Raw genomic sequence first — 27674 nt, 5'->3', positions numbered from 1 at the left:
TAAAATATGTCCAGTGGAGACCATATCTAGAAATAGTTGCTGTTTCTACATTTGATGACAATTATTTGATAAGAAACTGCAGTCACTCTGTGTTTGCATGATAAAACACAGATGGTTCCATAAATTCTTTTCAGTATCATTGTGTTTTAAGCAGCAGTGGAATCAAAACAGTTAGTGCTGCTTATGGTTTCAGCATCTGGAAACCTCCAGACTTGAGTGCAGGCCAGCACTGGGAATCTACACTCCTGCCTAAACTCGACACAGGAAAACAGGGTGAGACAGCCAACATAGCGCTAGGCTGGGCATCAGGAAAGGATGACAATATTTATATCATCGCCAGGGTAGGATTTCTGGCACCATAACATTGTCGCACCTGTTATTTCAGTCAGCCTCGGGTGCCAGGTTTCAGGGTGAGGGGTTAGGTGTCCGTCGCTGTCAGGGCCAAGGGTGTGTATGGTTGTGTGTAGTGCGCGGGCGTGTGTCTCATTTTAAGTGAATGGCCATGTACATGTATCTGTGTATGAAAACTGATTCATTTTACAGACAGTGCACTTAAATTATGAAATAACACAGGTGTTTTTATGTCCAGACAGACAAACAGGCACAAGAAGTAAAACGGTGAGTCTAGCTCATCACAACAAAACAAAATCACACACATCTGGAAAGGAATGCATAAAACATTCAAAAAAAGCACACAAACACACACTACCATAATGATGGACTGTTCCTCTGCTGCCGTCACGTAGCTCTGCAGTCATCCCTCAGAGGAAGAGATCATAGTGTCGCCAAAGATGTCAGCCAACAAGATTAAAGAAGCCAGACAGTCCTTTGGTTCTGGTGCTTCATCTCTGCAAGTTGTATGGTCGCCTAGGACTCCTCTCGATGCAGTCACAGAAATATTTATGTGCAACTTTTTGACTGATGTTCAGAACGTATTAAATTGTTGCTCCTGCTTCAGGCTAAGAATTAAGGAGGGCTGTATTTGGACATGGCAGCTGCACAGAGGCAAGGCTGGCTTAGCTTATAGTTTGTGAACTAAATTATTGGAGATAATTGGGGATAAGAAAAAAAGAATATTCGGTTAAATATGTCTCAAGTTTTTTTTTCAAAGGGCTGCAATACTTTTGAAATTCTACAGTCTCCCTTTATACAGTGTAATGTTGTAGTGATGCTTTCACAGTCACACTTCACAAATGGGTTTAAGCTACCAAGAAACTTTTTTTTAAGTGTAATGATTTGAATAACAAGCCACACAGCATAACAAAACATAACATAGAGTACACTGTGTGTATGAAACAAGTGCTGATACTTTGGTATGTGATGTGAAAAGAGAAGAGGAATCCATATTAGTCCTTATGTTTATTACACAAAAAGAACAGCAAAGGCATCACCTTCATCATGATATGATTCACCACTTTGACCCAAAAAACTGTACCACTCAGCTGAGTAATGTCCTGATATGTGACCATTCAGAATTAGTAAAAGTAGAAAAAAGGCTTTTCATTTTTTTCTTCTCAGTAAGCATCATTATCTATTTTATGCACAAAAGCGGGCTCTCATGAATGAAATTTAACATTACATTTTGATTGGAAAAGATCAGCAATGAGAGGACAGCAGAAATAAATGCCATTACAGACAATGCATTTAATTTTCAAATCAAGAAAATGCATATAAAGAAACCAGCCTTTGGTACAAAGTTATAAAAAAGGAACTCACATTTTAATCTGTCGATATCAAGTAAATACGCATGAAAAATGTAAAGCCAGTCGTGAATGTAAAGCAAAATGTTTTTGTCACAGGCAAGGTACAGTTCAGGCATGTACTGCAAGTATTTATATTCAAGAAGGCAGAAAAACCAACACTGCTTTATCCAGCACACTGAGAAAGTGACGTTAGGGGAAATCTTTGCTCCACTGCTTTATATCTGAATCCAACATGATGCTGCATATTGTGTATGTAACATCCTATTTTGTGCAAAAAAAACCCCACACAAAACATAATGTTGCACACAAAATAAAAAACAGTACATCATAAATACATCATACTGTATTTTGTTTGGCTGAAAATGTGTACACCATTTGAATATGAGCTAGCATCACTTTAAGGTGTATATACAGTATATAGAACAGAGGAAAATAGTGAAGGGTCTGTTGTTGGTAGATCTGCAAGGCTACACTAGTCAAGGCTAGAATCCTGAGCATAGGATATCCATTCAGATGGCTGGCATGAATGAATGATGCTTTGGATGTCATTATTCCTTTTAAAAGTGATGTTTGAGGAGATGCATGATGCCTGGAAGGATAATCAGAGCATACTGCTGAATAACTGAAGCTTCTTCGGATCCTTTTCTTGCCTTGGTCAGCTTGGCTCCACTGAATGCCACATACATTCTGAAAGTGAGTTGGCGAACTCACAACTAAAGCACTTCTGAGTCTGGGGGAGTGGAGATAAGTCTGGGTTTGGTATGTACAACAGTAATGGAGAGAAAAGGGAAGGTTATCACTGAAGGCTTCTAGTTGTTCAAGGTGAAGATCAAATGATGACGGTCTCTATGTGAAAGGCGTGTGAGTAGGTAAAGGAGGAAGTGTGTTTCTGGAGCGGGAAGGATGGAGGTACGACAGGGGTGGTAGAGGGAGACGAGGAGGTGGAGGAGGAGGAAGTGGGGGAGCGACTGGCCCATCGGGAGGGGAGGCGTCGATTGGCTGGGCGGGCAGGCCTCGAGAAGTTCTTCTGGACGGAGGACGAGGAGAAGCCAGACTCTTCTTTCTCCTGTGGAGAAACAAATGAATTAACGTTTAGGATTATCACACCGTTCTATCAACGATCAAATTCAGCCACTCAGATACTTTACATTGTGTCACGTGTTCCATCTGTAGTCTTCTTGACCCTAGAGAAGACGACAAGCATACTTCAAACAGGAAGACTGATAAATTCAGCCCTGTCCTGGGAAAACAACAGGGCAAAGAAGATGATCCAATTCCTTTCGGTTAAAAGAGAAAAGCAACTGAATTAAAATACCTTGCACGTGCTGCAGTTCAACTGCCACTTCACAGGATCTTGTAATTTTATTTTGGAACGTGCTCATCGGTTAAGGTTAAACTAAAGTGGTGCCTCTAATTACATTCTTTTCATGAGGTCAAATAAAATTGGCTTGATAATCGTTTCCACAATTTCTTTAACATTTGCATGACTTTAAAGCAGCGTAACCGCTTCAGCTTTCTTGCTCCCTGTGGTCTGCCAAGGGCATTTAGTCAGCTGGCTTCTTCCAGATACATCTGTAATTACAACACAAAGGCCAGAAAAACACTTGCACTGAGGCCCTGTGGAAGGACTGCAAGATGAAAGTTTTTTTTAAATGGAGGGACATGAGGGTGATAGACCTCCTGCCAAGTTAACTTTATATGCCACAACATCAGTTCCTTTTGTTAGGAGCCTTTAAGCAATGGAATGGCCCAGATGCACAGATTATAATGGAGGCTTTGGCCTGCTTCTGTCTCTTAGCACATACCAGAAATAAACAACATTCCCACCGGAGCTGTCCTCAGTCAAGGGCAATCGCTTAGTATTTCCAAATGGAAGGGAACAGAATGAAATGTGCAAGTTCATCCAGGTGCACTGGTGTAACTGGCCTTAAAAATATAGTTTGATTTAATTTCATTTTAGTAATAACAAAATGTCAACTACCCACCTGCACTGTAAGCTGTATCTCTGTCACTCCCATGACATTGTGGCTGCTGAGTTGTGAATGTGTGGTGTCTGTCTGTGAGGTGTGTGAGGGCTGTGTGTGTCTCAGAGTAGGAGGTAAGGGCAGAGGATGTGTGTCCAGCATGTCCAGTTCTGTTGCGTTCTCCTCCTGCTTGACGCTGAGGTTAGGACTTGAAGTCATTTCACTCTGTTGGCTCTGGTTCTGTTGAGCCCGGGCTGCACTCTCATAATTCTTCAGAATCCTTTCCACTGCCCCGTAGTTGGACCTGGATCCCTCGGGCCGTGGATACGCAGCCAGAGTGAGGGGCTTCCAAGGATGGTCATTCATCATTCGAGGTCCAGGTCTGGAAGAGTCAGACTGGGAGGAAGGAAGAGATGCATGCTTTGGCTGCGTCTGGTGCCCTGGCTGTGTCATCTGTCTTTGTTTGTTCTCAGCAGAGGGCTGCTGGGGTGAGACACCAACCCTGGCTGGCTGAAGCTTTGCTCCATGGGGATTCTCATTCTTGGAGCTGGAACCCTCCACATTCTGACCTGGCTGGGTATTTGCAGGCAAGACAGTCTCAGAAAAGGGAGCCTCTGTGGCTGCTCTGTGTTGTGTTTTCCTGGAAGGACTGCTTGCTGTTCGAACTTTGTGCTTGACCTCAGAACGGTGTGCGGTTCTCTGAGAGGTTATCGTGCTTGCTTCCCTGAGTCCAGCCTGTGACTGTTCAGGTGAAAGGCCAGACGGGATTTCCTGCTTCATTCTGACTTTTTGAACTTCAGCACCACATCTGCTTCGCCTCGGTTGGACCTCGGGCTTCTGATTAGGGGAATCCAAGGTGGACAGAGATAATGTGGCTTCAGGATGTACGCCCATGACACTAGCAGTGACATCAGTACAACGTGGCTGAAATTTACTCTCCCTGGGAAGTAAAACCTCATCTGACGCACAAGCTGCTGAAATGGCTGGTTGGCAACCCACAGAGCGGGCATCTGTTGCTGTAAAACTGTCTTGCTCCTCTACGCCACGGCCCATCTCCGCCTGAAACAAAGTTCTGTTGAACTCAGCTGTTTTTTGTTCCAGCATTATGTTTCTTTTGGAACCCTGGATGTTGGGGCTGGTAGTTGGTATTTCCAGAGAAGACAATAGCAACTCTACAGGTAAGTCTTTGACAATCGGAGGTAATTGTAGCTCAGGGCTTTGTAAGTTCCCAACACCAGGGCTGTAATCTGGGTCTTTTCCAGCACTCAATATGTTGACCTCGGAGAAACTTTTCTGGACAGTCCCATACGTAGACAACTTACTGCCAATGAACTTGCTTGCATCACAGGACCAGCGGCTGTGGCAGCAGCCCATGTTACAGTTAGAGCTAACGGGTACAGCGCACGATGCTACCACACCGTCTATTAAAACCTTTCCTTCGTTTTCTTGGAGCATAGCCTCAAACTTCCTGACGATGGATGGACTGCTACACTTTCTGTCCACTAGAACACACGGGCTATGGCACTTCCTCACTGTCGTCATGGGGGATTCTGGGATGTGGAGTTCTGAGTCTGGATGGGTGGGGCTACTCAGATTCCAGGAGGAGGAGCGGGGAGGGATGGGCGGGGCTGCTATATCCATCTCAGACAGTACTTCAGGGCTTGTCTGTGTGTCATGGTAGCTGTCTGGATCAGTGGCACTCATTCTCCAGGATTCGTCTGGCCCTCTGGTGGCCTGCCAGGTGTTATCTGGTGACAAGGTGATCCAGTTTTCCCTCTCCAAGGCCCGCAGGTCTTCGTAGATCTGGCTGAGGTCGCAAGGTGCTTCATCCGCTTCCAGTCCGGTTTTATCGTGCCCTTGCAGCATCTCCCTCTCCTCCGGGAGGCACAAGGATTCAGATCGATTCCTGAAGGGAATTAAACCATAAAATATATTTATTACTTTAATTATAATTTTTATCAACCTATTTACATATAATTTGTAACTAATTCCATTTGCAAGAGAAATATGTTAAAATATGATTTATAATTCACTTACTGCACTGAGACAAACCTGGCACTGAGATTATATACATAATAAGTAAATCAAGACAAGAACAGTGATTACCATGCTGTAGGTACAAGTTGGCGCCAGGAAGTTATCATAGCAAGGGGGATTTATTTACCTCTTATCCCCACTCTTCTTTCTGATCTCATACTGGTAGCTACATAGCTCCTCACTGACACGGGCGATCTCTTTCAGAGCCTGAGACAGAGAGAAGGGGGAAACAGAGGCAAGTTGGTAACTGTGTATTGCTAAAGTAATGTGCAAAACAAATGTAGGATTTTGAATTGATGGTCAGGCAGATAAAGAGGATTTTCTAGTCAAAGAAACCAAAGGATGACTAAAACAGGTATATACAGGAGGATTACAGGAACACTGATGATCAAAATGTTTGTAACAAAGAAGCAGAGAAGGAAATGAAAGAAATTAAAAACACTCTGATGTGTCTAATCTGTATATAAATACAGAGCTTATAGCAAATTTAAAAAATATATACTTTAAATGACTCACAGCATTGAGAGCAGTGGTGTTCTTCTTCTTGGTGCTGCCACAACTCAGCTCTCCCCACAGAGGACTTTCATTCCCTTCAGAGCCATTTTTCTGTACCACTCCACATCCAGGGGCTCCGTGTAAAACAGCCTCCAGCTCCGATGTGTCCAATGCCTCCTTGCTATCAGTGACTGAGTCTTGCTTCCAAGGGCCTCTGGATCTCAATTCATCCACCAGCTCAGCTTGTAAATGGTCATTCTGATTAAACTGACCACCAATATTAAATTCACAGAGGCTGTCTGCCTGGAAACAGGCGGACTGTTGACTATCTCTCCCACCACTGCCACTGATGTTGCTGTTGTGACCCAAACCAGGTAATGCTGGGTGTCTGCTCAGTTCTGACTGACTGCTGCTGCTGAGCTGCTGGGAGTGGGAGTTGTCACTGAGCAGACTGGAGCCAGTGCTGGTTGAACGCATACTGAGCCGATGCACAACATCGTGCTCTTCCTGCCTCCCAGTGTCCAGTCCGATTCCTTCACGCTTGACCTTCACTTCACAGTACAACTAGAAATAGGAAGTATAAAAAAAGAGAACATAATTTATTCAGCTTTACTAAAGCCTAGTTTTGAATGAAACAATCATTTTATGATGTTAAATGTATTCTTTAAGGATACATTTTGCAATAATTGAGGAAACGCAATATTACCATCAATTAAATAAATGATATTATCAGTAAAATGCAACACAAATTAACAAACAAAGTCAAGTTTTAATGAAACTATCTATAAGGTCACAAAGATACACCTTATGTCAGAGTAATGAGTTCAAAGGGGCTTAATGCATTACGACTGTACTTTCTGCAATTACTCTACTCTCACTGGATGGTTAAAATGAGATGCAATAGTCAAGAATGAAAATATAAGACAATATAAAGAATGTAAATGGCACAATAGGATCATGCAAGATATAAAACTAATGACAGCATGAGAAGTCAAAACAGCATTGCAACCAATCATACAAAGATATTCAGACCATAGAGGATTAAAAAAAAATAACATTCAAAGAATTCTTTCAAATAAAATTGGATAACATCTGGCCTGCTACCATGGAATCCGAAAATAGTTACTATTTCATGTTGACTGGGCTCCCTTCCCATCACGCAATGTCTCGATTGGACTACTGCCTTTTAGCCTGCTTTATTCTTGCACTGTTTTCCTCTCTCATTTTCTGGTCTCGAAGGGGCAAATGAGAGCCACATGTTCTTTTCATAGCAAATTGTTCCAGTGCCTTAGCACTATGTCCAACTACTTTTGTATGGGCACCCTCATTAAAAACACCAATTTGCTCTTCGGGGCATGTCAGATTTTGTCTTGAGCTTGGTCATTGCCCATTGCTCTGAATTACTTCCCTTGCTCTCCTGTTATTGCAGAATTATTTTCACTCAATTGGCCGACAGATTAATCGATTGACTAACTGTTTCAGCTCTACTTCTCATATTTCCCCCACCATAAATCTATGCATGCTGAAGTGAAATCCATCTTACAGACTAAAACAGATCTAATCCTAAATTAGCTCTGATAGAGACAATTAGGCATATTTTTAAACATGAAAAGAACAAGAACCCCCTTGATGATGTTTTGTTTATTCACTTCATTCAAAAATGCATGAACAATTTGACACAAAGATGGTACTAAGGGCACCATATGAACATAAATCTCATTCTCTTGCATGCCAGCTTCCCTGTTTACACCACGGCAGATCACAGACCGTCTCATTCACTGCCTCTGTTTCAACACACAGAGATCAGAGAAACAGCAGAATTCTTGCCCTCCTCCTCCCACTCCCTCCTTTCCTCACACTCTGCAGCTGCACTGATCAGGGATATTGTTTTGACAGTGTTGATGGTTAGCAGGATGTGTAGGAGGGACGATTAACACACTCAGTGCATAGGAAGCTAAGTATTATATACAAATTAAGCAAAACTCCTGGCAACAATGAACCATGAAATATGCGTAGGATCAAAAATTTGTAGAGAAGTTTGGAACTGAACATACCTTTGAGCTCTTTCCTTTATCTATAGTTACAACTATCCCCTTACTTTAACCTTTACTCTTGCCTTAACACAATTTTAACTATAGTGCTAAGCCCAAAACAATTCATCTTAGCAACGTGTAGAAATATTATTATTCAGCCATCTTACCTCTTCTATTTTCTTTTGCATATCTTTTAGCTGGCTCTCCCATTCCCTCCTCTCCACGTCAAACCTCTCCAGCAGCTCAGCTTTCTCCCTTGACCAGTCTCTCTCATTGTGCTCCAGGCGACAGCGCAGGTCCATGGCCGTCGAGTGTGTGTCTGCCAGGAGCCTCCGCTGCGCTTCCCTCTCCCGGCGGAGCGTTGAAGTCTCGTCGTGCTGCTCTCGATTGCTCCGTGACGCCACAGTGCCAGGACCTGCTGCTAACTGGACCCCTCCGCTGACCAACTCAGCACGCTCTCTAGCCTCCAACTGAAGAGAAAGAAACAGACAGGGAGTTCAGGAGGCACAGAGGAGGAGAGTGAAGGGAGCAGGGAGATGGAAAGGCAGAGTGGGGGAGACAGTGAGAGAAAACAGTCAGTGGTGATAAAGGGATAGATTGGAGGAAAGGAGGATGAAAGCCAGATGACAAGAGCAGCAAGGCAGAGGGAAGAGAAATTGTTAAAAGTGGAATTAAGAGAATGAAGGAGCGGCAGGAAGAGAAGGTGGAGGAAGTGGGGGAATAATGCACCACAGGGACGAGTGTGAGTGGGTTCAGAGGAGGGAAGAGGGAGAAAAGATAGAGGATTGAAAGATGAAAATATCCTGTGAGAACTCACACACGGGGTTCATGGGTTCAGAGTTCAAGTCTCTTTTCTATGGTTCTTCACTAACACAGGATACAGTTCAGGATGCGGCAGATTTAGGCACAGCAAAATATGTCTGCAGAGGATGCGTCCTCAGTCAAACAACACTCTCGCGTACTAGTTTTTCTAGAAAACAGTGATACATGCAGACACAATCTCTCGATACAAATAAGGCCAAACTCCTGATTCTTTTCAATATTTCTTATTATTACAAAAATGCCAATTTGATTAGGTCAGTTTGACATTTTTGTTTTAATGAGAATATTAGTATAGTGCCACTATTCAATGTCCTTTTCAAGTGAAAAGCCCTGGGCATTTCCCCTGGGAATTTCACTCCGTAAGGGCCAAAAATTTGAGCCAAAAACATGTGATGACTTTAGAGAGAATGAATGAGAATAAATAAGAGAGTCTGCAAAACTATGCCCCAATTAAGACTGTGCTACTGAGTCAGACTCTAGTTCACTGTCAACAAAGGAGCAGAACAACAGACAATTTGATTAGATCAAAGTTTAAAGCCTAGTTAGTCTGATTTGTACCTTTAGATAAGATAATAGTGTTGGGAAAGCTATCCTGAAATGTCCTCTAGCTCTATAATAACATAATGTAATTCTTTGATTTAGAGGTAATCCTCTTTTAAATTGTTAAAAAATGAGGGTGTGTTTTCAGACCTAAATCTGTATATTCTGTGGTAAATATGTGCATTTTTGTTGTTAGTAAAAAAAAGGGGGAAAAATGTTGGCTTTAGGCCTGGAATGAGCCCAAGACAACGCCTGTGCATGTGCATTTACGCATGTGCCTCTGTGTTTGTGTGTATGTCCGTGTGTGTGTGTGTGTGTGTGTTAGAAAGAGGGAGAGAATGCATACGAGCATGCCTGAGTGTGTTATTTCAGTGTTCAGTCACAGACATCGACCAAAGCCTTCTTACAAGCCCCGGTCATGGTGCTATTTCTGCCTGTGGACTGGGGTCAAGAAATTATGGTGTAGAAAAACAAGTGAACCCTTTCTGTTTGCCTGTGGCTCTTCTCGAAGTTATCCACAATTACAGATTGGTGATGATGGGTACCGTCCACAGTCTATTTAAACATACAAATATAAACAAATAGTGAAAGTGCAAAAACAAGATGGTTGGAGCCCAAATAAATAGCTTAAGTCCATTTATCATTGACAGAGAAAGCAATGGCAAACTGGCTTCTTAAAGGAAATTCTGGAGGAACTGTGCATGCAAACAGGGACCCAGCATCACATCAAACACACTCGTGCACACACACGCAACTTAAATTCAGTCTCAACGAGCCTTCTGCAGCTACTCTTGACCACCCTGTCTGTCACTGTATGGCACAGGGTATATAAAGGTAACTGTGTCACCACGGTGACCCACTATAAATAGCGGACACACAGCCTTGTACAATGTCACATTCCTAGGGGAGGTGGGGAGACGAGGTAAAAGAGGAGGGGGAGTTGGCTGCTAAGGCCGAGTGAGATGTCTCCTAGCCAGCAGCTTTCATAAATCATTGGCATGTCATGTGGAGAAATATGCTTGGAAATATCCGGCCTAAGCCTTCTTCCTCAGACCTTGGATGCTTGCATGGTATTTGGTGGTACAAGTGCCCGAAAAGGATGTTACAATATACAGTAGATACATTCACAGACATAACACCCTGAGGAAAGAGGTGTGTAATTAAAATATCGAGTAGAACAAGCAACTGGTGATAAACTGAAACCATGTTGATGCTAAATCGATTCACTTGGGATTAGACCAAACAAGTCACATTTAAAAAGAAATGGTGATGTGGCAACACTGTTTGCAGCTTAAAGCTTCAGTTTTGTGACCGATCAAATGACTAACAGAGGGACTGCTAATCGTATCTAAAAATATGTAAAAAATGTAAGACTTGGAATTTTCACGCATGAAACTGTACTTATAAGGCAATTACATGCAGTAGCAATTTAGTCTCCTGATTGAGAACAGATAATGCCTTCACTATGAAGATGAACAAATGCCATTTCACTTGTGGCTTCTCTTAAAATTCCAACTCACAGGACCCAGGAGCTTAAAGCCCTTAAGCACATCCTCCATACACTAACTTCAGGTTTGTATAATACACTTGGCTGCTTGGATAATCCTCTACAGTATTCTGGCCGCCTCCCTCCAGTTGTGTGCTACCGCTTTCAAAGTCTCTCGTCAAAGTGCAATAATGAGCGGACGAAAGCGAAACAGTCCAGCTAGCTGTGGAATGCTAGCAGGTTCATTCAGGTTTCCAAGATTTAGGTTAGACTGCATGTCTCATTCAGCTGATTGCACTGAATGGCTCTTCTCAGGCAAACATGCTAATTCTACCGTTACTTTTCAACTCAGCACTATTCTGGATTGTCATCAGCATGATCACTATCAGAGTTCAACTTGCCCCAACAATTACCTCCTGCCTCCTCCACATCCTCTGATAAAAAATGGGCTGTCCTCTGCACTGGTGAAGTGAAAGCAATGTGTGGAGTTTCTTATCTGTGTTGAAATTGTTCACATTTCACTTCGAAGTGAAATGAAGTTACACCCATTTTGCTCTACTGACCTCCTTGTACTCATTTGCATGCATTTCTCCAGACCTCTGAATCGCCGCCCACATCTCTGATTTGTTCAGCAACTGATATATAAATGAATGAAGTGAAATGATACGGCCATTCAGTCTGAATTCCCAAAATCATGAATCTAGTCTAACATCAGCAGCCAAATTACATGTAATGCTACTTTCTCAAACTAAAAGAGACCAAAATTTGGTTATAGACCTGTTGCAAATGTACTCTAAAGTCTGTAAATTAGTCATTTGATTCCTGAGCTACAACTGATTTTAGAAACCTTGGACTTGATGTATTCTGAACCTGATGAGCAGCCTTAGATTAGCACTTGGTAAACATGTACCCAAAAGTGTACACTGTGGCAGGATGTGGTATCAGGACAAAACAACTTTTACAAATGGAAGCTAACCCCACCCAGCATAGCTTCATCCCAAGTCACATTTCTCTTGGTCTGTTTGTGCAATCAATATAGGAAAATCTATTTGAGTGTCTGCATGTGTGTGTGTGTATATGTGTGTGTGTGCATGTTCCATTAAAATTTGGTGTCCATGAGTGAGAAATAAGTGGATTTGGTTGTTTACACATTGTTTGTTCATGCACATAAACAGACTACCATGAGCACTTGGCAAATATATAAAGAAGAGAGACATCTCTTCTGTCCCAACCATGTGTGTGTATTGGCAAAATAGTATAAGCTCCTGGAGTAGATTAAGCCTCCTTCTCCAACTGCCTCACAGGGTTTTACAAACACAAAGCAGAACAGTAAATGTCTGTTTTTATAAGGCTCTTTGTCAACTACACTGTAGCAAGGCCTAGCGACCAGAGGGACAAAAAGAAGAGCTGAACGGTAACATTGTGCCATCTACTCACACAGAGGAAATTACATTATGGCGGTTAAAACCATCTATGTGTGTGTGAGAGCTGTGATCTGGTAAAACTATGCTACTGTGTTGCATTCCCACGTCATCGTGTCATCGGTCTTCTTGGCCAACTGCTCTGCAGTATCATCGCGCCACCTTGTTAATTTCCAGCACCACATTATGGAATTTCAGAGCTGCATCACTTGACTCAGAGAAGCACTTGATTTTTCTTCGAGCTTCAGAGGACAACAGAAGGAGAGAGCTGTGCGGATGGGTGAATGCACGACCAATCAGGTTTAAGTTTGTGATAGGAATCGGGGCTCAAGATAAAGAGATTGAAGTCGCAACATCACAAAACTACAGATATAACAAGCACAGAGACATGAAGAAAGAGAAAGCACGCAGATAAATCTGACTCACTGAACAAATTTCACAGAATTAAAACTTTCCATTTTTTGAATGAAATGTGAAACAGCCTGATTAGATTTGGACAGACTTCTACTTGAGGCCAACGAAATAAATCCATCTTCTGATATAACTACAAAAAAAAAAAAAAAAAAAAAAAGCTAAATCTCTAAAGCCGCATTGCTTTGAGGAATAACTATGCACGGTCTGTCAAGTGATCCATGCAATGCCTGACACAGCGTGGCACTGGTATGCAAACTTAACTCTGAAAGTATTCTCTGCCCATTTCAAGACACGCTTAACAGCAGCTGTCCAAAGTAACAATAGGTTAATATTTCATCTGCTTACAGAAAGCTGTTAAAAGCCAAGCGGAGTGTCTGTGTGTCTGGCTGTGCTGGGATAACCAAGTTCATCTCCTCAGTGCAAATCTTTTGTCTAAGCTGAGGGCTTGAGTTGGATGAGTTCCAGGGTGACTTATCACCCTGCCATGTGGGTGGCAAACATGGCCATCCCAATTTACACCAAACTACAAGCCAGACATCCAGAGACGAGAGAAAATACACAAACATAATACACAAGAGGAGCAACTTAGAAATGAATCAAAGAAAAACAGTTTATGTGCAATATGTGTTGCTACTAAACAAGATTAACGTTACATTGTTTTTGGATACTTGCATTCATATTGTGTATGCACATAAAAATGTATGAATATACACACACATGCACTAACACGCTGCAACTGACAAAATACTTTTTGCAGATGCTTTTAAATGCACTACCAGATCCAACCCACACATCATCATCACCGTCATCATCATCCCTCAGTTACCTGTGCAATCCTGCATTGGAGCTCAGCCTTCTCCAGCTCCCAGGCACATCTGTCTCTGGTGTACTGCAGCTGGAGCTCACTCCTCTTCTCCTCCTCTCTCTTCACCTCTGCCTGCACTTCCTCCAAAACCGTCTTCAGGTCCAGCAGAATCCTCCGGTTCTCCCCTCCCTGCATGGGAAAAACAGTGTTGGCAGCAATGTCAACCAAATATGCCAGATGAACTGTGTCTGCCTTCCCAAATTGCACAGTATATCATTTTCAACCAACAACAGCAAATTACTGAAGACTTAAGGACAAACTCAATACTTAATCATATATTGATGCATACACTGGTATGTCAAATTATCACATTTTGAATTTGGAGCCCTGATATATAATATTCTGGGAATATTATAGATAGCTGTAACACAACACAACAAATACATTGTTAAAAGAGTGCAGACAGACAGGACAACGTTTACTTTTCACAGGACAAGTAAATACTTCCAATTACTTGTATGTCAGCCACTTCTCTCAACAATGATTCCTTCTCGCGCATCCATTCTCCTTTTTCCTGCACGTGTCGCTTTTTCAAATCCTCAAATTTCTTTTTGAGCCTCGTGTGTTGTGTCTGCTGTTGCTGCTGGGGTTCGGGACCTGGCCACATTTGTCCCCTGAGGACTTCGAGCTGCGTCCCTGCTCCACTTTCTCCTCCGCCCGGTGAAGTAGTACCAAACTGGGTCTCGTAGAGCTGACTGAAGACAGTGGGCGGAGAGGAGATCCTCCTCAGCGGGCTGCGGCTTTTGCCCCTGCCTCTGTCTGTCCTCTCCATCCCAGAGCACGGTACAAACTCCCATCCCTGAGACGGGACGTAGCCCCCACCAGCACCGCCCCCACCTTGCAGCCCCGAACCGTTCATAAACGCAGTCCACATTTCTCAGCCGCATCAAAAGAAAACATTTAAAAAAAAAAAAAAACTTAACAATGTAAATTAGGTTATTAAAAACTGATCATGAAGATATTTTGCAAGTGTACATTTCTGCTCTATAATGCATACGTTCAAATACTGCAGAAATGTCTACAGTTCAACACCGTTTTTTCAGTTGGTGACCGGTGGCATAATAAAAATTATCCAAACCCGGCCAAGTCCCCCGTCGGCCACACAGCAGCGCCCAGGCCAGCAGTGACCGCTGTGCTGCAGGCGACGGGACTGGACTCGTTGGTCCCCTTCATGTCTTCGCAGGGACAAGGTCAAGCCCTCATTGTGGTGCCCGGATACCCACGGTGTCCTGTTTTGTCTCTGAAAGACCTCCTCACTGCTACACCCATGCGTTGTTTTCCTTTTCACACGTTCATATCGAAATCTCAGGACGCACTGTGTCTTTTCTCTCCCCCGCACGGAGTCGTCGTAGGCGACAATCCAGGGCTGGCAAAGACAGACACCCAGTAACCACTCCGGCGCGAATGGGAGAAGTTCCCAAAAATATCACGGGGCACACTGATGTAAGAGCAGCGGAGTATTTTTACCCCTTGTAACCAAGAGTGTGTTTTCCTGAAGACAGATAGCGTCTGAAGAGGTACCGGAGGAGCATCCATTAATCAACACCGGGTTGCTCTAATCACGTCGCAGGATACTACCTTACGCTGTATCCATGGCAACAAATCAAATTTACGCACAGTGCGCTGTAGTGGACTGGATGGTCAAAAATAGCAGTCACCCCTTTCAGAGGCAACAAACTTCACTTATGGTCTGGGAGCAGTAATTTCTCACAATAAATGCAAATATGAATGGTAGGTATCTTACCTGTAAAAAGACGTGACAAGTTTCATTTCTCCTCAACCCAAAATGTCAAATGTCGATCTGTTTATCCGTCGCCACGATGAAAACGCAGTAGCAGGGATACTTCCAACCATTTTCATCTGCTGTCTTAGCGTGACAGGGGGATGACTATCACGAGGAAAAAGACGAGGGGTGGGATTCTCTTCATTTTGATTTAAGAAACATAGATAGCCGCTATTATGTAGGCTATGTCTATCTGTAGCGTCAAACCTGGAAAAAGTAATGCGTTACTCGCTACATAGTAACTGTAGCCTAACGCGGTTACTGTTTTCTGGTGTCCGTTTGGTCCATCTGGCTGAATAGATCCTTACCTCCTCTTCTAATATGATCCTGGATAATGGAGGTCCTCCTTCAGAAACAGCCACGAAAGCCTACATTTCAGCCAACGACATGAGTAGCTGAAATCAAGTCTCAACTGGAATGCAGTGGTTTAGTTAAAAACAACTGGAGAGCGACAGCCTACAGCTGAAATGATGCTTTCATTAACGGGAATAAAATCTCTCTCTCTCTCTCTCTCTCTCTCTCTCTCTCTCTCTCTCTCTCTCTCTCTCTCTCTCTCTCTCTCCACATCCACATCTCCACAGCTGGCCCTAATATGTGACGTAAATCATCCCACCGGTGGGATGAAAGAACGATACACAAGACACCGATTCCGCCCCCGTCCTGGTGGTCAGGTCCGTTGGTCAAATAGATCCACCATCAACACATTTTTTACACACTCCTCCATGTCACATGTAACCACAATCCAAATATGGGTGAACTGCCAGAGCTCCTGGTGTAGAGGGATCATATTCTATTGGAGTTTTGGATGATTTGTCACATATTACGTTGACATTTTGTCATGACTCAGACAGTATATGACACTTGCCTGTGAAGAACTTCCAAGAGACATAATGTTTGGTTCATTTTCAGATTTTGTGTGTGTGTGTGTGTGTGTGTGTGTGTGTGTTAGTATCAGTCATAACACAAACTTCACTCCACATAAAAACCTGTATTTTAGTTCTTCATATTTTGGAGAAGCATTTGGCAACATTATTGATGCTGATTTTTAGCATTTACAGTAAAGTTTTTCCACAACATTTATAAATCTAATTAAAGGCCCTGCACACCCACCCAAGCTAAGCTATGCAGAGAATTACAAGATGTCACCAATCCCTGTGTACTAATAAGAATAGTGTAAGATGTCTTTCCCCAATTAGTTCAACAAATTAACAGGGAAGTGAGACAGATGTCAATAAAACATAGTTGGAACACACCTACACAGTCCTGAGAAGAAGTCTAATTAGGCATAGTAAGTGAAAACACCTGTGTGGGTGTACTTTGGGACATAAAGACTAAAATTTTACAAAACTGCAACTTAAACATAGATTGTCTGCCAAAAGCACACAGTTCACTTTAAGTGAAAAGTTAAGTGACATACTCACCTAATTAAAGCTCCACGGTCACTCCAAGGTGTTTGGTCTCCAATAAATGTTGAAAGCATCTGAGTAGATGAGTGGCGTGCGTCATACGTGGAAAATGATAATATCCTGTACCTTGGGTGACCTCATGTGACGTGTTCAACATAACAGAACTGAAATGAATGGATTACTAAAAAAATAATAAAGATGTACATAATATGATATTGATTATGTGCTTTACAGAACAAAGAACAGGGTGAAAAGGAATACCAATTTGAAAATGGTGGCATAAGAGAGTGAGGAAAACAGAACAAGAATGAGGATCAGCAAAATAATGGGCTGAAACATCTTGATGGATGAGAGTTAAATGAAAAGGGGAGGGGAAGAAGAGGGGCAGATTGACAAGCAGTTAGAATACAAAATGTGCATATTAGACAGCACAGAAATTACAGTCGTCTGTGTATTTGCATCATCTTACAGACAGTGGCTCCTCTGCCTGTTTATCCTCCTGCTTGGGGACATCCAGCCGGTCAATGAAGCTCTGCAACTCCTTCCTGAAGGCTTTCATCTGAGCATTGATGCGATACAGGAGCTCATGCTCTCTGATCCTATGGAGAAGAGGCAGAGTATGTGTGAACTCTCAGTGAATTCATGCATGAGTTGCTTTAAAAATCACAATAAAGACATACTAAGGAACATCTGATCACTTGAAGCCCTCTTGTCTTCATTACCTGCCACCTTCCTCATCCTCATCCAGCCTGGCAAACAGCTCCCCGTTGGTGACGTAGACGCGAGCCTCAGCGATGATAGTGCTGGTGTCAGCGATGAGCCTGTCGATGGTCCGGCCCAGCCTCTCCGCCTCGATGCGGATGTCTATCATCTGCTGCCGGTCCTTCAGGCTTCTGGATAAAAAACGGCTGTCCACGGGTGAGTACAGGGAGCGTGTCGGGGTAAGGCAGCGGATGTTCCTCACCTCGTCCGAGTCACTCTCCCCTCCAATAGGGCCCTCGCGTTTGCGGTGGGGCGGGAGGAGGCGAGGGGAGGAAGCCGAGGCTGAGGGGGTGTCATCGTCCCGCCCTCCGTCGCTTTCTGCGTCACTGTCCCGCGGGCTGCCTCGGATGCCCAAGTGGGAGGCCAGGTCATAGCGCTGCATGTTGGAGAGCAGCACGCGGTTCTCATACTGGAGCTGCATAACTTTTCCGCTCAGTTCATTGATCTGCAGACGTGCTGCTTTCAGCTCCTCCTGGAGGGCCTCCACCTTAGCGGGGTCAGCTCCTCCTGGGGTTGAAACAAGGCAACAATGAAAAGTGGAACAACTCTGCAAATGAGAAGTTAATGTGAAGCTCTTGGAGGCCTTATGAAACACATTTTTCACCTGATACAGATTTATTAAGCGAAAAGAGAAGCGCAGTGCAGCTGTTTCGTCTCATATAACAACGACTTACTGAGAGACAAAAAGTAAAAAAAAAAATCAAAATAAACAAACCTCCTCCATGTCTCATTCCAGCTTCATGCGATCCAGCCTTGTACTTCAGTTTATTAAGCTCACTTGTCACCTAAATGTGAAACTGAGTGTTAGTATGTGTATTTAGTGTTGTGAGTATAAATAGTTCACACACTTGAATTTCTTATGCATGAGGCTCAGACAGCAGACAGCTTTTATGCAATGCCTCAAAGTCACTGGTGATACTAAAAATAGCAACAGATAGACAAGGAAAGAGGAGACACTTATGAAAATTACATCTTACATCTCTGAAATTAAAGCAGCCTTATGTTACCTTGTAATATCAAAAAAAAGCATACGTCATATATTATTTACAGTCTGTTGTAATTTTGATGGAATTTATTTAAAGTTTAACAGAGCTTAATGCATCAAATAGAAGGCAGAGAAAATAGAGAACAGACTAAAGAGGAGTATATCAGTACAATTATCATTTATTACATTTATTAAGACATTACTGTGGATTCAGTCCTTGGACCTGACCAGAAATCAGTCGTTTTGGGAGTGCATTCTACCTTTTTGTTCTCCTCTTCCACATCTGCTAAATTTCTGCGGAGAAGTTCTGCCTCATCTTCCACCAGCTGAAGCTGCTGCCTCAGCTCTGACAGAGCCTCGCCCTGCTCCCTGCACTGTTGACCTCCACTGCCGGAGCTGTCCACTCCTGCAGCTGCCATACTAGGAGAGGAGAGAGAAGGCATCAGTAACTGTGGAATTTTCTTTACAGAGTCCTCTTTTCTATTCTGTTTTTGCAAAAACAATAAAATATAATTTGTGTTGTCACAAATTTTAAATTGAATTTTCCTATGAAGGAAAATAATGCAAGAGTGCCAAGTACCTGTCCTCCCTCATGTCATCCAGCTCAGCTTTCAGTCCCCTGTTCTCCACCTCCAGCTCCACAATCTTCCTCCCCAGGATGTTCGCCTCCTCCTCCACCAGGCGTAAGCGGAGTTTCAGCTCTGATTCGCGGGTGGTGGGGGGTCCTCCAGCCTCACCTTTAGGCAGAGGGCTGTCCACATCCCCATAGAAGGAGCGATACTTCTGCAGCTCCTGCTCCAGTCGGTCCTTCTCCTTGTCGATCTTTGCCATCTTTTTCCTCATCAAGATGGCTTCCTCCTTGATGAAGGCAAGCTGGCATTTCAGATCCTCATTTTCTTCCTATGAGGAGGGAAGAGAATTTGCTTTTGCCCATTAGTCTTCTGAGAGGTTTATATGGGAAAAAATAAACTTGCAAGTGTTTTTCTTGTCTAAGTTCGTTTGGTAGCATGCTTTAAAAAAAAAAAATCCTAGGAACAGTTTCATTGTCTCAGCACATATTGTTATGGGGTATCGGTCATGTTCTCCCTTCATTATACTTTCTTTCACAACAAATTATTACCTTTTTTCTCTTTCTTTTCTGCACACTACATTTTGTTTTTAAAATGTGAATTGAATTGGAAAACAACCTCATTATTAAACATCTCTATTGGAGTTTATTACTTCATAATCTAATAACATAAATGCTGACTCACCTCGATCGGTGTCTGTGGAGTCTTTCTCTCTGCTTTCTGTCCATCCTTACTTCCTTTTCTTTTCAATGAGAGCTGCAGGGAAACAATGGTTACATCATCATCATCATCGGCTCACTGTTTTCTTCCTGACAGCAGTGATATCATCACTTTATGGACTCTGAAGGCTCAGTAATGGAAAAGCAAGACTGTATCAAGTCATCCTCAAAATCATTTCTGGTAAAATGTTCAAATTCAAATCTCGGTGCTCTCAATGTAAGAGCAATGTTATAGCCAGAAAATCATTTTTAAAAAACTTGCTTTTTTTTTTAGCCCTTTTGTCATGTTTGTTTTTATGAATGAGCATCTCACAAATCTTAAAGGGATATTACGACATACATCTATTATGTCACTGCTGGGCAGCGTGAGCTGCTCCACTAATAGTAAACAGGACACTGCTGGCATTGTGATATTGTGATTAACCTGGTTAAATGAACTGAACCAAACTGTAGTATATTACACTTTTATTTTACTGTGCCTTTTACTGAGTATTTATTCAATAACAATAATAACTTGTTTATAGTGCTTTTAAAAACAATTTAGGAAGCTCAGGATATAATTAGCACATGTCAGACACCATCACTGCCTTGTAAACACTATGTCTCTGTCTGTTCACCTTCTCCTCAAATGCATTTATAATATCTTCAAACTGACCTTGTTCAGGCCACAATTTGCATTGCGCTTCCCTAAGTACACACACTACATATGGTGAAACAAATGAGTACACACACTCTCCCTCAGCCCCTCACCTCTTTGGCTTTCTCCAGCTCATTCTGCAGGGCCTGCTTGGTGACCTCCACCTCTATCAGCTGCTGCCTCAGCTTCTCATTCTCGTCCTCTGTCTTTGTCCTCTTCTCCTCCACATTCTCCAGCTCATGGTGCAAGCGCACAGACACATCCTTTGCCACCTGGGAGAAGGACCAAGACAGGACAGACAGGGAAAGAAGGAAGAGGAGTCATTATTGATCATGATATAATATATTAGAGTAGAAAACAGTAATCAGAATGATGCTCAGTCCAGCATACACCCACCTTCAGGTCTTGCTCCAGACTTCTGAGCAGTTCTCCATCCACCTGGCCACTTTCTGTAATCCGGAGCCTTTTCCTCTCGGCCTTCTTCAGTCGATATTGGAGAATCCGACAGTTCTTGTTGGCTCTCTCAAGCTCTCTGCGCATGTCCTGCAGCTGGCAGGCGTCTTCCTCATAGAAGGTGTCCCGCATCTCATCCATCTCTGCCCGCATCTCCTCGATTTCAGTCTAAAAAAACACGGAGGAAGAAAGTGAAAATGCTTCACGAAATGATTAAATCCAACATTTGGCTCAATAAAGAAAATTGCTCAGGCCCCTTTAAAAACATTTTTTTGAAAACAATGCCTGTAGCACTAAAGCAGTCACCATGCAGCCTGCATGCAAATACAACAGGTGCGTCTATTGCGCACGATGAAATTACATATTCTAAGCGTAAATCTAAATTGTCAAGCTTGGAGCATGTTACCAATTTACCTTTAGATCATCGTTTTCATCCTCCAGCCTCTCAATCTCATCTTGTAGTCTCTGGTCTGGCTGTGGAGCCGGTTGTGGACAGTCTGGCTCGGGGGACAGCTCCGGCTCTGAGGCCGGCGGAGATGCTGATTTCGCCTGCATCTTTGTCCCTTTCTTCCCCAAGCTTTTATTCAAGTGAAACTGAATTAGCTCGGATTGCAAGCATCCCTCCTTCCAGAAACCGGGTCCGCAGCCTACTGTGCCTTTGGAGCTCTTCTTACTGCCGCTCGTCGCCGCGGCGGCCTCCCCTCCTCTCGGGTTTTTGCTCCTCAGTTTGGGGGATTTGGATGCGCAGGGCTGGTCGGAGACGACGCGGTTCGGATCTGCTCTCGAGGGTGAGGAGGCATCAGTGACGAGGCGGGTGGAGTCGTCGGATGTGTGGATGCCGCCTCTGTCTGCCGCCGCCGCCGCGGGCCTGCTCAGCGTCGGGCTTTCAGCACCAGCTGCCTGGACAGCAGCCGCGCCTTTGATGGCAGGAGCCCCTCCTGCCTGCCGCTCCCTGCCTGTGGAAACGGGAGAATGACCTCGGCTGTTTCTCCCTCCTCCTCCTCCTCCTTGTTTCGACGTGATGGGCTTTGACGAGTTGCTGCCCTTCTGTGTAGCTTTAGCTCCACCGTCTTTGAGCCCGGCCGGGGACGACGACCGCTGCTGCTTCCGGCTGCTATTGTCTGGCTGCCGCGACGAGTCGGCAGAAGATGGGTTCATCATGGTGTCAAAGGCTCAGCTCATCCTCGACAACATCCATCCCCTTCCCCAGTATCCCTGTGGCTAGAAAACAATTATTTTAAATCAAAGTTCAGCCCTATTGGCTAAAGATGGATAAGGTCTAGGCTAGATTACATAGTTTATCATCTACAGGTCCAAGTTTGTTAGCCTACTTGTCAGACACTGAAAAAAGAATGGGAATTACACATATTTATAAAATACACAATGCACGGGCGCATCATTTTAGATGGGGGGGTTATAGGCCTGGGCGAAGCTAATTACTGTCAGTGGAAAGCGCCCAGAGACAGGTACGTGACCACCAGTCATTATGCAGCCCCTGCTTGATTAGATGTGTGTGAGATCAGCTGCAGCTCAGGCAATTAGACAATCCACATTTGCGTCATGTGTGCTGCCGAAAGGGCAATGAGCGAGTGAGAGGGCAAAGAGAAGGCAATGTCATTGGCTATTAAACCTGCAGCCTTCCAGCCAATTAAACCGCGCTGCTTGTTTAAGTTGACAGAAAGCAGTTTCTGAGTGGCCTCTTATCTGATCCTCCACCGAACCATGCTGAAAGAAAACAAGGATGACCCAGCTTCTTGGAGCCATGAGAGTACAGCCTACTGAGGAGCCGTTTCCTGTCAGCCATCATCATACTCCTCATATCCAACATGCCCGATGACTCATTACTCAAATGGATGGAAGATGAGCTATAAAAGTGCCAAGAGCAACGGACACAAAGTCTCTTTAATGCATCTATTGCACAGTTGGCTCCGTTTGGGCATTTTTTCTTTTGTCTCTTTTGTTTCAAAAGCATCAAGAATCGACTACCTGTCACACAATCTCTCTCACACAATCTCTCACCCAGTGCTGATTAAATAAACACCATTCATTTAGTCCAAACAAGAAAAAAAGCACAGCTCAGTGTAAGCTAAGTTATTGCCCGGAGTGTTTTCTAGAGATAAACAACTGGGAGCAGCAACAGTAAATCAACCTATCTTGGAGGCCTGACAGTACAGAGCATAATGTGGACCACAGGCAGACATTTGCCCTTCATACAGGTTCCAGTAGTCACATTCATCAAAAACACGCTTGTGCGCTCAAAGAAAAGGCATCACCAAGTGGAAATAACAAACGTCCAAATGAATTTCTTACCTTTTTTGGGTGTTTTTGTCGGATGTTGAAGGGTGACGGTGGTGATGGGAATTAAGGCAGAGGGGATGCTGACTCGAGCGCCTCCCGACCACCAGCCAACCTGTTTCAATATTCATGACATTACATCATCGCAAGGAGGGCTGGGGCTGCACGCAGCAGGCTGCTCTCATTGGAAGAAGGCAGGATACACTCTGTCCTGCTCTCTCTCTCTCTCTTCCTCCCTCTCTCTGTCCCTCTTTCAACGGTGATTGGATGTAGCTATTGCAACTCTAAAATCACCTTGTATTCAGTCATTTGAACTGACCTTGATTCATTGACTTGACCACTACAAAGCTTGTGACCGTCCAAAAAAATTATAATAGGAAATTCAATTGTATTTGCATACATTTTGACTCAGATGAAGACACAGTGGTGTCAAAACATTGATCTGTTTGCACCATTAAAGGCTGCAAATCAATGCTCCAGGCCTTTTTTTCTTCTGAAGTTTGCTGTCTTTGTCATGAGAAGCACCTGATTCAGCTGCACATTGCTGGAATACGTGTAGAAAATCTCTTTTTTACCAAGCAATTCTTTTCACATGGTACAGCAATGCCCTTTATCCAGACAGACATTATGACTGACTCATTGTCTGATGGGACACAACAGCTGTCACTGAACAAGGACGAGTGCAGCATCTGGTCGAGAATTTAAGATTTTCAGCACATGTAGAAAGTGTGTTTGACTGCTTTTTCCAGTCAATCGTTCCAGTCAACCTTTATTCGTTTTTTACAATGATGCATGACCCATCTGTACATTTCCTTCTTATCCCTGTCTTAATATACAGTAAGAACATCTTAAAGTATCTGACATATTAAATCAAGTACACCTGATTATGTGTGGTTATAATTAGGCAATGATTTGATTGGGTAGTGTCCATACAAAAGTCTCTTGGCTGCTGCCTGCTCATCTCTCATTTTTCTCTCTCTCACAAGACCAACCAAAAATATTCTTACACGAATGCCCAGGAATCATTAATCAAACTATTTAGTGTGGGAAAGGAGACTAACCCTTACTTAATGATGTCAGGGGATAAATAAAAAATTTAATTTGGAATTCCTCCTGCCAACTAATTTCTTGCAGAATTAGTTTCTTTCAGGACAGGAAATGTGAAATTAGAGAGGATTAGGTTTGAAAACAGGTTGCTGTGAGAGTTTTTTCCACTGGAAATGGTTACTGAGGAGCATCTATTCTGTCTGGAAAGAAGCCTGACTCTCCCGTGCTCCTCATAAACTCAAGGCATCGTCACTTTGATTGAATTATATTGCAGCAGGCCAGACTCATCTGACCATTCATTTGGGTTTTTTCATTCTTGGCCCTGTGCCAGTAGCTTTTGTATAACCTGAAAGATAAATCACACACACATTTGAAGTTCCAGGCTTGAAATATACCTTAAAGGAGGTGGACCGGTTCTGCATGCATCATCTCTGTGTGAAGCTGAATAAAATAACAAGTGTGTTTGCAGGAAGTGCTAGGGATAGAAGTGGATTGAAAGCTAGGATTTGCTCTGCTCTAAAAGTTTCACGGCATGGATTTTAGCATTCTGTCTAGGCTTCAGTAACCACAGCTCTTAGCCTCTCTGTGCAATCCATTTGCCTCTGTCACTGTAGGCTTTTATAACACTATATCTTGATCCATTCAGAAACAAGACTGCTCTCTATTGTAATCACAGTTTAATTATCAGACAAGATGTTACCAGGGCCAATCAGCCAGCTTTAGCCAAAAACAATGATCCACTTTCTCTGAATAGGATAACAGATGTTTGGGGTTCCTTTCACAGTGACACACACACACACACATGCACACACATGCACACACCACTTCCCCCGCTATCCTCTCCTTATGCCCCAGGACTATTCAATCATTTGCTTGCATTAAAGTGACAGATGTCTGCATCATGGAGGCTCCCATATGCCAGACAAGACGACTAATTCTGCTTTGTCTGAAGTAAAATAGAAGGTCATTTTTGGCTGAGGAAGAGAGAAAGAGAAGACATTTTTTCTCTAATTACAAGGAAATCTTTAATTGTCTTACATTTTACATGTTGTGGTCAGTTTGGGTGAGAAATATAAATTGTGCACTTCAGTATCAAAATGTAATTTTGATACTGGAGTGCATATTATCTTATATTTTTTTCTAAATACTATATAATGTATAATATAAGCACTAATTTCTGAATTATCCCTGAAACAAGTTGACTTACTGTATCTCTACTCAGCAGCAAAAATGTTCACTTGTTAAAGACTTGATGTGAGCCTAAATGACTCGTTGAGGTGGTGATAATGACCCAGCTCACTCAACAACAATCTGTTATATACAGTATATTATTTTATATGTGCCCATCTATTTGGGTAGTAATGCTTTTTCATTTCCCAGTCTTTAATCCCACACCATGCACTGGTGAGAATTATAGCTATGAGGACAGGCTATGAGAGAAGGACTGTGAGTGAGAGAGAGAGAGAGAGGGGGGGGGCCCTGATGAACATCCATCTAAAAATAACACCCTCATTCATTTCAAACACACACAAGTCTCTCATTCTCACTTTCTCTATTATTCACAAACACTCCTACCCTGGATCATCACAGTAACACCATGTGTAGAGAGGGATCCCAGGTGCTGAAATTGTCGCTGTTACACATCATCAGGAACAATCTGCAGCGTCATGTTGTAGTTTCCATGCTGAGTTTCATAATTTTTTAAACTGAAATGTACCACTTGTGGCATTTGGCATTTGTATCACTTCAAATGCCATATATTTTTGCATCAATGAATCCTTCCCACAAAGAGTTTGATACATTAGCATAATTTCTAATATTTTCCACTCAGAATTGTTTGGATATTACCTTAAAATGCAATCAAAGTTGAAGTGTAAACAAATCCATTTTTCTGTAAAAGAATGTAGAGCAGGAGAAGAAATACTCGCATAAGAGGAGTCATATACAGAAATGTTCATTGCTTTATTACTTATTAATAATCATTCTTAAAATGATCACACGCCACAGATGAGGTAATGAAAAATCATAATTCTTTAAGCCTTCTCTGCAACCTTCCCTGACTGGTAAGCAGTAGAAAGCTTTGTGAAGTTAGTGCTTTATTGATCCAATGCGTCTCCCTCACGAGGCATGAAAACACGCCTGTCTCCAGTCTCAGTTGTTGTGCTCCAGATATCAACTGAGTTTCTGACAGGAAGGAAAATGGTTGCCTTGCTGCGAAATCCACAGGGGAGTATACTGAAGGAGGCAGCTCTGCTGCACAGATACAGGCATACAGTATGTTCAAATTGTCAAACTAAATTACACCCACAGTTAATACACATACTGTGTATTTAGTCCAGGTGGTCTAATTATGTGGTGTGTGAAGGTGTAGAAAAGTCATTTTGTTTTAATATAACACCAATATAAAGCATTTGATTGACTCACACATTTATGAGATTAGGCCAATAAGAGTTAAAGCCAACACACAATACATGACTTAACGTACTTATGTTATGACTAAGGGTGCTAAGTAGGTTGGTATTCTTTCTTGGTTTAAATCTGATATTGTGCACATTATAAAAAATGTGTGTTGATTTACTGTTTGAATAACACTGCTGGGAATTTAAGTGTAAAGGAGCTTTTGAGATCTCTGCAGAAAATCAACTGTATTGAATTGTATATTCACCAAGTTTTCATGCAACGGAAGAAAATATCTGCCAACCAGAAGCGACTGAAGAAACAGTCATAAGGATATGGGGCTACCATCCAAGGGAAAGGTTGCTGATGAGGTCATGGTTATCTGTTACCAAGTTATGAAATGATTGCACTGGGTTGAGGAGTAACACAAACATCATCCATGTAATACCACTCTGCTAGTGGAGGCCTCCCACTCATAAACTCTGCGGGGGGATTGCACACACACACACACACACACACACACACATATAAATGTGTTTCTCAATCTCTCTACTTATTGCGCAAACACACACACACACACACACACACCCACACACACACACACAAGCACCAAGCACACACACAAACACACACACACAGACACACACTCAAACACGCACCCACACACACACACACACACACAAGCACACACACAAGCACACACACAAGCACACACACACACACACACACACACACACACACACACACACACACACACACACACACACACACATATCCTCCACTCACCAATCCACCTACACATACACACACACACACTCACAAAAGCACTAAAACCCTGTTA

General features: G+C 43.0%; 2 protein-coding genes and 1 long non-coding RNA gene across 6 annotated transcripts; 1 reads left to right on the top strand and 2 right to left on the bottom strand.

Moving 5' to 3' along the window:
- Window positions 1-1346: 1346 nt before the first annotated feature.
- On the bottom strand, window positions 1347-8729 carry soga3a (SOGA family member 3a; the record flags this gene model as incomplete). Its single annotated transcript, XM_042423712.1, has 5 exons — window positions 1347-2769; window positions 3689-5573; window positions 5832-5911; window positions 6221-6763; window positions 8400-8729. Coding segments are annotated over 5 exons (3075 nt in total), but the record flags the coding sequence as incomplete, so codon positions are not given.
- Window positions 8730-13788: 5059 nt separating this feature from the next.
- Window positions 13789-23487, bottom strand: LOC121905941 (protein SOGA3). Of its 4 annotated transcripts, none has more exons than XM_042424552.1 (12): window positions 23405-23487; window positions 21509-22315; window positions 21038-21262; window positions 20755-20913; window positions 19970-20041; window positions 19297-19616; window positions 18977-19136; window positions 18447-18516; window positions 17692-18238; window positions 17439-17568; window positions 16985-17043; window positions 13789-13909 (listed from the first exon to the last, which is right to left on the bottom strand). In XM_042424552.1, the coding sequence occupies exons 2-12, from the start codon at window positions 22253-22255 to the stop codon at window positions 13876-13878; spliced, it is 2523 nt and encodes an 840-aa protein (XP_042280486.1). In that variant the 5' UTR covers window positions 22256-22315; window positions 23405-23487; the 3' UTR covers window positions 13789-13875. The 4 variants fall into 4 exon arrangements, with proteins under 4 accessions (XP_042280486.1, XP_042280484.1, XP_042280487.1 ...); XM_042424550.1 differs by having other exon boundaries at window positions 13823-13909; window positions 16985-17105; XM_042424553.1 differs by lacking the exon at window positions 13789-13909 and having other exon boundaries at window positions 17042-17133.
- LOC121905943 lies at window positions 14547-17526 on the top strand. The gene is made up of 3 exons (XR_006098497.1): window positions 14547-15511; window positions 16145-16234; window positions 17441-17526. It is a non-coding gene; the product is annotated as an uncharacterized LOC121905943 (long non-coding RNA).
- Window positions 23488-27674: the final 4187 nt, after the last annotated feature.

Source organism: Thunnus maccoyii, chromosome 10, assembly GCF_910596095.1.
Source record: "Thunnus maccoyii chromosome 10, fThuMac1.1, whole genome shotgun sequence".
Taxonomy (NCBI): domain Eukaryota; kingdom Metazoa; phylum Chordata; class Actinopteri; order Scombriformes; family Scombridae; genus Thunnus; species Thunnus maccoyii.
This window is presented reverse-complemented; position numbering and strand designations above follow the sequence as displayed.

What these genes read in the sequence shown, in the direction of transcription:
- LOC121905941 (XM_042424550.1), bottom strand. Translation starts at nt 22,255, where the DNA reads ATGATGAACCCATCTTCTGCCGACTCGTCGCGGCAGCCAGACAATAGC. An exon ending in GTCTGGAGCAAGACCTGAAG is followed by an intron (nt 20,914 to 21,037) that starts GTGGGTGTATGC and finishes TCCTTCTCCCAG; the next exon opens with GTGGCAAAGGATGTGTCTGT. An exon ending in TGGAATGAGACATGGAGGAG is followed by an intron (nt 18,239 to 18,446) that starts GTTTGTTTATTT and finishes TTTCAACCCCAG; the next exon opens with GAGGAGCTGACCCCGCTAAG.